General features: G+C 47.4%; 1 protein-coding gene across 1 annotated transcript in view; it reads left to right on the top strand.

Annotated features, from left to right (window-relative positions):
• Positions 1–9,598, top strand: part of LOC128363214 (matrin-3-like) — an 18,183-nt gene extending 8,585 nt beyond the window's left edge. Inside the window, 12 exon segments of the mRNA XM_053324159.1 lie at positions 1–132; positions 208–372; positions 1,171–1,267; positions 1,447–1,463; positions 1,662–1,784; positions 2,405–2,533; positions 4,911–5,039; positions 5,491–5,621; positions 6,120–6,438; positions 7,818–7,956; positions 8,059–8,174; positions 9,309–9,598. The exon segment at positions 1–132 is cut by the window's left edge and continues 169 nt beyond it. Coding sequence (XP_053180134.1) covers positions 1–132; positions 208–372; positions 1,171–1,267; positions 1,447–1,463; positions 1,662–1,784; positions 2,405–2,533; positions 4,911–5,039; positions 5,491–5,621; positions 6,120–6,438; positions 7,818–7,956; positions 8,059–8,174; positions 9,309–9,374 — 1,563 coding nt within the window. The 3' untranslated portion in view covers positions 9,375–9,598.
• The last annotated feature ends 1,019 nt before the right edge of the window (positions 9,599–10,617 follow it).

The following is a 10,617-nucleotide window of genomic DNA, read 5'->3' as shown; positions in this document are numbered from 1 at the left end:
GAGCAGGACGAGGAGGAGGTGTGTGGGGTGATGGAGGCGGAGAACTGGGAGGAGGAGGTGGAGGAGGAGCAGGTAACCGAGGGCAACGCAGAGGAGGAGGTGCCAGATGTAAAGGACAGTGAGGAGGAGAAGGTGAGGAGCTCAGAAACATCAGAGGATCAAACCTCGGAGCTGATTTCTGAACGTGATCATGTGACCTGAACACAGGTTGCCGTTGGCGATGATGTCACCGGCGAGGCACCTGGAGGAAGAGGCGGGGCCGAAGGAGAGGGGGCGGAGTCAGAGCCGACGGAACCGGAGATCAGAGAAGAACCGAGCGGAGAACCGGGAGAGAGCTCAGAGACGCAGGAGGGAGATTTACCGGAAGACACGGTACTGTCTGATCAGCTGATCAATGTTCACTTATTCACTCTGGAGCTTTCATCAGATTTCATCTTTTATAAATGTTTGAAAAACCTTTTTAAAGTGTTTTTTTTTAGGGCTGTCAAACAATTAATTTTTTTAATCGCGATTAATCGCAGAGTTTCCATAGTTAATCACGATTAATGGCGTTTTGAATGTCATGTTTAAAATCCTGTTATTTTCCATTTGAAGGCAGTTTTAAGCCCATAATGTAAAGCATTTCTTACCAGAGTGTCTTAACTGGGAATCAATCACGGCTCTGCTGCGACTCCCACACTCCAAAATGGTCCTTTGGTGGAGCTGAGGCTGGCTTGGCTGCACCTGGGTGTTTAGCGTGGAGGTGCTAACTCAAACTCCACGTACTCCGGTGGTAGTTAAACTCCGTTTGACACAGGTTGCATTTTACTTTTGACTTGTCAACTGAAGCGTCTGGAAGTGTTTTAAAGTTAAACAAGCCGTTCAAAAGTCCAGTAGCTCTCTTACTTTCCATCAGCGCGGTAGGTTTACTGCAGGAGGCCACTTCAAAGCATAGCGCTACAGCTAGAGGAGCCGTCTACGGGGGAGTAGAAGGGACAAAAAGGCTTGCAACATTAAAATGAGATTAAAGGAAATTAACGTGTTATGGATTGCATTAATCTAATCGTGATTAACGCGCCAACGCTGACAGCCCTAGATTATTTATTTTTCTTTTTTAATGTGAATGTTGAACTTTGAGCTTTTTAAAGAGAAGTAATCCAGATGTTCATCATGTGTGTTTGGTGTGTTCAGGATGATCAGGACTTCCTGGAGAACATGGAGGACTTTGTGACGCTGGACGAAGTGGCGGAGGACGAGGACGAAGCTCACGAAGAGTCGGACGCCATCGGTACCTGAACCCCATAAATAACAGCTCTTTGTTTTTAAAGGCTGTTTATTTATTATATATTTATTATTTATTAATTATTAATTATTATTTATTCATTTGTTGCTTAGAAGTGTTTTTTCAGATCAGTTGAAATGTAACTCAGAGCTAACACGAGTTCTTTCTGTTTTTCTTCTCTGCAGACAACACGAGGAAAGGGGTGTGTATCTGCCGTTTCTATGGAGACCGCGTCTGTTGTTTCTATGGAGACCGTATCTGTTGTTTCTATGGAGACCGTATCTGCCGTTTCTATGAAGACCGTATCTGCCGTTTCCATGGAGACCGTGTCTGTTGTTTCCATGGAGACCGTGTCTGTAGTATCAGCGCTGAGCTCTGAGTGTGTCCTTGTTGGTTTCAGGGAATGAGGGTCGTCAACATCGTCGGCTTCAGACGAGGATTCAACTTCTCCAACGAGCTGCTGGGACTCGCCAAACCTTTTGGGAAACTGGTGAAACACTTGGTGCTGGACTTAAGACCTGAGGTACAGCAGACCCCAGACCCTAACCCTAACCCTAAGACCTGACCCTGACCCTAACCCTAAGACCTGAGGTACACCAGACCCCAGACCCTGACCCTAACCCTAAGACCTGAGGTACAGCAGACCCCTGACCCTGACCCTAAGACCCTAAGACCTGAGGTACAGCAGACCCTGACCCTGACCCTAAGACCTGAGGTACAGCAGACCCTGACCCTGACCCTAAGACCCTAACCCTGACTGGACCAGTAAAACCATTGCTTAGATAAATATGAAATACATAATAAACCAAACATCCAATAATGAACATTTATTTATTAATTCTTCAACGTCAACAAGCATTAGACGAGCACTTTATTTAAATATTGGAATCACTTTCATAATGTCATTTTCATAGTTTGTAAAGTTATCCAGTGGGCCAGATTGGGACCGTTGGCGGGCCGTTTCTGGCCCCCGGGCCTTATGTTTGACCCCCCCGGCCTCCAGCAGCCGTCATCTCTCCTCTCTGAACCACAGCGTTTAATCACATGGAGTTAAAAGAAAGAGTTTCCAGGAAGCTTTGAGGTTGTTTGTGTTTTATTGTGACATCATTTCCTGTCGATGCCCCCCCCCTCCCCCCCGATCAGGCGTACCTTCAGTTTGAGACCGAAGAAGAAGCTCGAGCGATGGCCAAGTTTTACAACGGGAACGTGACGGCGACGGTGTGCGGCCGACCGGTGAGAGTCAGTCACTCCATGAGCTACCCGACCATCCAGGTGAGCTCCAGTACCTAACCCCAACCCTTTACCCAGTACCTAACCCTAACCCTTTACCCAGTACCTAACCCTTTACCCAGTACCCAACCCTTTACCCAGTACCTGACCCTTTACCCAGTACCTAACCCTTTACCCAGTACCCAACCCTTTACCCAGTACCTGACCCTTTACCCAGTACCTAACCCTTTACCCAGTACCTAACCCTTTACCCAGTACCTGACCCTTTACCCAGTACCTAACCCTAACCCTTTACCCAGTACCTAACCCTAACCCTTTACCCAGTACCTAACCCTTTACCCAGTACCCAACCCTTTACCCAGTACCTGACCCTTTACCCAGTACCTGACCCTTTACCCAGTACCTAACCCTTTACCCAGTACCTAACCCTAACCCTTTACCCAGTACCTAACCCTAACCCTTTACCCAGTACCTAACCCTAACCCTTTACCCAGTACCTAACCCTTTACCCAGTACCTAACCCTTTACCCAGTACCTAACCCTTTACCCAGTACCTGACCCTTTACCCAGTACCTAACCCTTTACCCAGTACCTAACCCTTTACCCAGTACCTGACCCTTTACCCAGTACCTAACCCTAACCCTTTACCCAGTACCTAACCCTAACCCTTTACCCAGTACCTAACCCTTTACCCAGTACCTAACCCTTTACCCAGTACCTGACCCTTTACCCAGTACCTAACCCTAACCCTTTACCCAGTACCTAACCCTAACCCTTTACCCAGTACCTAACCCTTTACCCAGTACCCAACCCTTTACCCAGTACCCAACCCTTTACCCAGTACCCAACCCTTTACCCAGTACCTGACCCTTTACCCAGTACCTAACCCTTTACCCAGTACCTGACCCTTTACCCAGTACCTAACCCTAACCCTTTACTCAGTACCTAACCCCAACCCTTTACCCAGTACCCAACCCTTTACCCAGTACCTGACCCCAACCCTTTACCCAGTACCTAACCCCAACCCTTTACCCAGTACCTAACCCTTTACCCAGTACCTAACCCTAACCCTTTACCCAGTACCCAACCCTTTACCCAGTACCTAACCCTTTACCCAGTACCTAACCCTTTACCCAGTACCTAACCCTAACCCTTTACCCAGTACCTAACCCTAACCCTTTACCCAGTACCTAACCCTTTACCCAGTACCTGACCCCAACCCTTTACCCAGTACCTGACCCCAACCCTTTACCCAGTACCTAACCCTTTACCCAGTACCTGACCCCAACCCTTTACCCAGTACCTAACCCTTTACCCAGTACCTAACCCTTTACCCAGTACCTAACCCCAACCCCAACCCTTTACCCAGTACCTAACCCTAACCCTTTACCCAGTACCTAACCCTTTACCCAGTACCTGACCCTTTACCCAACCCTTTACCCAGTACCTGACCCTAACCCTTTACCCAGTACCTGACCCTTTACCCAACCCTTTACCCAGTACCTGACCCTTTACCCAGTACCTAACCCTAACCCTTTACCCAGTACCTAACCCTTTACCCGGGTACCTAACCCTAACCCTTTACCCAGTACCTAACCCTTTACCCAGTACCTAACCCTTTACCCGGGTACCTAACCCTAACCCTTTACCCAGTACCTAACCCCAACCCTTTACCCAGTACCTAACCCTAACCCTTTACCCAGTACCTCACCCTTTACTCAGTACCTAACCCTTTACCCAGTACCAAACCCTTTACCCAGTACCTAACCCTTTACCCAGTACCTAACCCTTTACCCAGTACCCAACCCTTTACCCAGTACCCAACCCTTTACCCAGTACCTAACCCCAACCCTTTACCCAGTACCCAACCCTTTACCCAGTACCTAACCCCAACCCTTTACCCAGTACCTAACCCTTTACCCAGTACCTCACCCTTTACCCAGTACCTCACCCTTTACCCAGTACCTAACCCTTTACCCAGTACCTAACCCTTTACCCAGTACCTAACCCTTTACCCAGTACCTAACCCTAACCCTTTACCCAGTACCTAACCCCAACCCTTTACCCAGTACCTCACCCTTTACCCAGTACCCTAACCCCAACCCTTTACCCAGTACCTCACCCTTTACCCAGTACCTCACCCTTTACCCAGTACCTCACCCTTTACCCAGTACCTCACCCTTTACCCAGTACCTCACCCTAACCCTTTACCCAGTACCTAACCCCAACCCTTTACCCAGTACCTAACCCTTTACCCAGTACCTAACCCTTTACCCAGTACCTAACCCTAACCCCCTTCAGTCTTTACCCAGTACCTCACCCAACCCTTTACCCAGTACCTAACCCTAACCCTTTACCCAGCGGTCGGTCTGGACTTTGCTTGACTCGTGTGTTTTGGGTTTTTGGGTTCTGGGTTCAGTGCGGGTCCAGTAAGGTCGTCTACGTCGGTCAGATCCCCAACAGCAAATACTCGGACGAGGCCATCCTGAAGCTAGCGCAGCGGTTCGGCAAAGTGAAGAAGTATTTCCTCAACAGGATCAAGAGAGAGGTACAGAACCAGAACCAGAGCCAGAACTAGAACCAGTACCGAACTGATGCTGTTAAGGATAATTACCTGGACCTTATTTCCAGCATAAAATCCGATCATTTACTCACCCAGACAACTTTGGAATAGCACTAACGTATCATAACTAGATATTGGTGAAATTAACTAGTTTGGCAGAGGGAAGGAAGGAAGGAAAGAAGGAAGGCAGGAAGGATGGAGGGAGGGAGGGAAGGAAGGAAGGAAGTAGGGGAGAACGACTCCACATGACACCAAAGTTGTCTGGGTGAGTAAATGATCGTAGAAATAATGTCCAGGTGGTAAAACATGGTAATTATCCTTTAACACCTGTCTGCCAGCTCTTCTCTTCTCTGTATGAAACCTGTCTGCCAGCTCTTCTCTGTGTGAAACCTGTCTGCCAGCTCTTCTCTGTATGAACGTGTGTTTGTGTGTTCAGTGTTTCATCGAGATGGAGAAGGCCGAGGAGGCGGAGAAGATGGCTGAAGATTACCGAGCCAATCCTCCAAAGTTCAACGGGAAGCGTCTGACCATCTACGTCAGCAGGAAGTACCGACAGCTCAAATACGGGTACGTTTCTTCTTCTGTGGTCTTACACACCATCAAACTTTATGTTCCTCAACGTTTCTCAGTCCTTCCTTCCTTCCTTCCTTCCTTCCTTCCTACCTTCCTTCTTTCCTTCCTTCCTTCCTTTCATCTGTCCTTCCTCCCTCCTTCTCTCTTTCTTTTCTTCCTCTCTCTTTCCTCCTTTCCTTGTTTCCTTCCTCCATTCCCCTTTCTTCCTTCCTTATGTCCTTCCTCCCTCCCTCCCCCCTTCCTTCCTTCCTTCCTTCCTTCCTTCCTTCTTTCCTTCCTCCCTCCTACCTTCCTTCCTTTCCTTCCTCCTTTCCTTCCTTCATCCTTCTCTCTTTCTCTCCTCCCCTCAACCTTCCCCCTTCCTTCCTTCCTTCCTTCCTTCCTTGACGAGGACAACAGGAGGGTCAAACATAAATGTGATTTTTCTGTATCCATGGTGATCACCTGCTTCACTTCATGTTATTTATCTTAACCCCCCCCCTCCTTCTTCAGACATCGATGTCCGAGCGCAGCCAAGAGAGAAAAAAGCAGCACGCCGCCTAAATCCTCCAAACACCCTGAAGAACCTCCAGCCAAGAAATCCAAAGAGGAGAATAAACCAGCAGATGAGAAGGAGGGAGAGGAAGAGGAGGAGAAGGAGGAGGAGGAGGAGGAGGAGGAGAAACTGACGGAGAAGGTGGAGGAGGAGGAGAAGGAGAAGAAGGTGGAGGAGCAGCAGGAGGAGGAGAAGAAAGAGGAGGAGACGCAGAGTTGTGAAGAGAAGAGAGAAGAAAACTCAGCAGAGAAGATTCCTGTAGAGAAGAGCTGCTGTGTGAGTGAAACTAAGCAACTATAATAAACTATAATAACTCTGCAGCAGGTTAATAAACTATATTGAATGAGAAGGAAGAGAATACAGGAAGGAAAGGAAAGATGGAGGGAAGAAAGGGAGGCAGTACAGATGGAAGGAAGAGAAGAGAAGACCAGAAGGAAGGAAGGAAGGGAAGAGAAGATAGATGGAAGGGAAGGAAGGAAGGAAGGAAGGGAGGAAGAAAGGTAGGAAGGACATATGGAAGGAAGGAAAAAAGCAAGAAGGAAACTGGGCCGGATTGGACCTCTTGGCGGGCCGGTTCTGGCCCACAGGCCGCATGTTTGACACTCCTGTTTTAAACCTTCAGGTTTCAGTCTGGGTTGATTTGGCGACCCCCGGTGGTCACATGCGGTAACTGCAGCAAACAAACGGAAATATGTAACACTGTAGTTCTTTAGAAAGATCATTTACTTCTGTTTCCTCTGATGGCGCGACACGAACAGTCAAAGCTGGTCCCGTACTTTGGTTTATAAGAATAACTTTATTTATATCGCACCTTACGTGTTTTACTGTTTTAAAAAATCAAATCCAAAACATAAAAAATAAATTAACGACAATAAAAACAAGAACAAATATCATTAGTTCATTAAAGTCATGAGATAAAAGTGACTTTAAGAACATTTAAAAGGGAACACTGAGACTTTTAACATCACGTCTACACACACACACACAGACACACATGCGCACACACACACACACACACACACACACACACACACACTACGCACACGCTACGCACACACACGCACACACACACACACACACACTACGCACACGCTACGCACACACACACACACACACACACACACACTACGCACACGCTACGCACACACACGCACACACACACACACACACACTACGCACACGCTACGCACACACACACACACACACACACACACACAGACACACATGCGCACACACACACACACACACACACACACACACACACACACACACACTACGCACACGCTACGCACACACACGCACACACACACACACACACACTACGCACACGCTACGCACACACACACACACACACACACACACACACTACGCACACGCTACGCACACACACGCACACACACACACACACACACTACGCACACGCTACGCACACACACACACACACACACACACACACACACTACGCACACGCTACGCACACACACGCACACACACACACACACACACTACGCACACGCTACGCACACACACACACACACACACACACACACACACACACACACTACGCACACACACACACACACACACACACACATGATGAAAGTAAAGGTTAGTGGGAGCTCCAGTAATGAAGCAGGTGGTGTTTTGTGCTGCAGGAAGTGAAACAGGAGGAGCAGTCGGAGGAGATGGAGATATCAGCCAATCAGAACGGACAGACTGAGGCCCCGCCTCCCGAAAACAAACCCAGCGCTGCGTCTCTGCCGCTGCCGCCGTACGACCCCGACAACCCCATCGGTGAGCCTAACCCGAACCCAGCTGATCCGTCCTCAGAGAGACGGACAGACGTGAGCGGTGAGATGAGAGAGTGTGAGATGATCAGCTGATTTGTGTCTGCAGGTGTTGAACATGTGAAGATGGGATATTACTGCCGCGTCTGCTTCCTGTTCTACTCCAACGAAGACACGGCCAAGAAGACACACTGCAGCAGCCAGGCACACTACGACAAGCTGCAGGTGAGACATGACACACCTGTCCACACTGTAACACACCTGTCCACTCTGTGACACACCTGTCCACTCTATAACACACCTGTCCACTCTATAACACACCTGTCCACACCTGTCCACTCTATAACACACCTGTCCACTCAGTAACACACCTGTCCACTCTGTGACACACCTGTCCACTCTGTAACACACCTGTCCACTCTGTGACACACCTGTCCACTCTATAACACACCTGTCCACTCTATAACACACCTGTCCACTCTATAACACACCTGTCCACTCTATAACACACCTGTCCACTCTGTAACACACCTGTCCACACCTGTCCACACCTGTCCACTCTATAACACACCTGTCCACTCTATAACACACCTGTCCACTCAGTAACACACCTGTCCACTCAGTGACACACCTGTCCACTCTATAACACTCCTGTCCACTCTGGCACACACCTGTCCACTCTGTAACACACCTGTCCACTCTGTGACACACCTGTCCACTCTATGACACACCTGTCCACTCTGTGACACACCTGTCCACTCTATAACACTCCTGTCCACTCTGGCACACACCTGTCCATTCTGTAACACACCTGTCCACTCTATAACACACCTGTCCACTCTATGACACACCTGTCCACTCTGTGACACACCTGTCCACTCTGTAACACACCTGTCCACTCTATGACACACCTGTCCACTCTGTAACACACCTGTCCACTCTGTAACACACCTGTCCACTCTATGACACACCTGTCCACTCTATGACACACCTGTCCACTCTATGACACACCTGTCCACTCTGTGCCACACCTGTCCACTCTATGACACACCTGTCCACTCTGTAACACACCTGTCCACTCTGTAACACACCTGTCCACTCTGTGACACACCTGTCCACTCTGTGACACACCTGTCCACTCTGTTACACACCTGTCCACTCTATAACACACCTGTCCACTCTGTTACACACCTGTCCACTCTATAACACACCTGTCCACTCTGTTACACACCTGTCCACTCTATAACACACCTGTCCACTCAGTAACACACCTGTCCACTCTGTGACACACCTGTCCACTCTGTGACACACCTGTCCACTCTGTAACAAACTAAAGTGATGTCACTTCCTGTTTTTTAGAAACATCTGGAGAAAGAACAGACCAAAGCGGAGAAGAAGAAAGGGAAGAAGACGCCTGTGAACTAGAACGAGTGAAACTTTTTTATTTTTCTCTGATTTTATTTTTACTTTGTTAAATTCTTGCAGTGCAGCACAGACTCAGAGCTGTTGCCATGGTGATGTGAGGTTTAGTCTTCACTGTCACACAGACAGGAAGTAACTTGTGTTCCAGTTTAAAGCTGAAACATGTTAAAAGTCGACGCTGTGTTCAAAGACAGTTAGGAAAGTTCAGATGAAGGTTAAATGGAATAAACGTCTCACCAGGTGTGACGAGTTCAGAAAGTCACCTGATTATCATGACGGAGCTCATTTGACGTGTTTGGGTACGAACCGGAACTATTTCCTGACCAACAGCAGCCGGGCTCGGTGGCGTCCTGAGCGGAGGGATACACTGTTGTTAGTCTAGAAATAGTCCCTGACTTTACCGTCTGCCAGCAGCGTGAATGTAAAATGGTTCAGAGTGATAAATGAGTTTCTCACCTTCATGTTCTGCAGACGTGTTCATTAGTGATCTTTAAAATGTTTTTTACATGTTTCATTCCTGAAATACTGAAATGTAAACCTGTTCTCATCCAGTCAGAAGAAACGTTGAATGTGTTGAACGTTGTCGTTTTATGTATGAATTTTTATGTTGGTGAATTATTGGAACGTTTTATAAAATAAAACTTTCTTCACCCTTTGGAGTTTTTTTATGAGGTTTTATTTATTTCCATGTTTCCATGTTTCCACATCTGGAGTCAGTTTCAGTTTCTTCTGACTTTAAAACGTTTAAAGTTTGCTTCATAAACATCATATTGTAAATTATTCTTTACATAAATTGGATTTCTATCAGAAGCTACACAGTGAAGAGTATCAGTGACATTAACAGACTTCATATATCTGGGTAGAAGGTTTGTAATTTTTACTGATATTATCTTTGTGATTGTAATATTTCATTAGAGTTTTTCATGATGTTTTTTGGTTAAAAGAGGAAATAAAACCTGGTCAAACAGTCAGAGCGAAGTTTATCTGCAGCAGAAGAAAAGCTTTTAGTGACGCTGACATCCTGCAGTTTGTGTTTGTGCCAGCAGATGGCGCCACATCTCCATCCAGCCTCCTGCTTAGTTCCTGTTGAAGTTTACTTTCTCTTTGTGCTCGTCGTGTCGCAGCTTTTCTCCTTCTGAAGGTATTTATTATAACTTTATTCAGTTTATGTGATGGAAATAGTTCTGTGAGGATTCCCTGAAGATCGCGAGACTCTGTGTTCACATAGAAGTTGGACATGAAGTAG

This window comes from Scomber japonicus, chromosome 8, assembly GCF_027409825.1.
Source record: "Scomber japonicus isolate fScoJap1 chromosome 8, fScoJap1.pri, whole genome shotgun sequence".
NCBI lineage: Eukaryota > Metazoa > Chordata > Actinopteri > Scombriformes > Scombridae > Scomber > Scomber japonicus.
The sequence above is the reverse complement of the archived record's forward strand: the minus strand, read 5'-3'. Positions and strand labels throughout refer to the sequence as shown.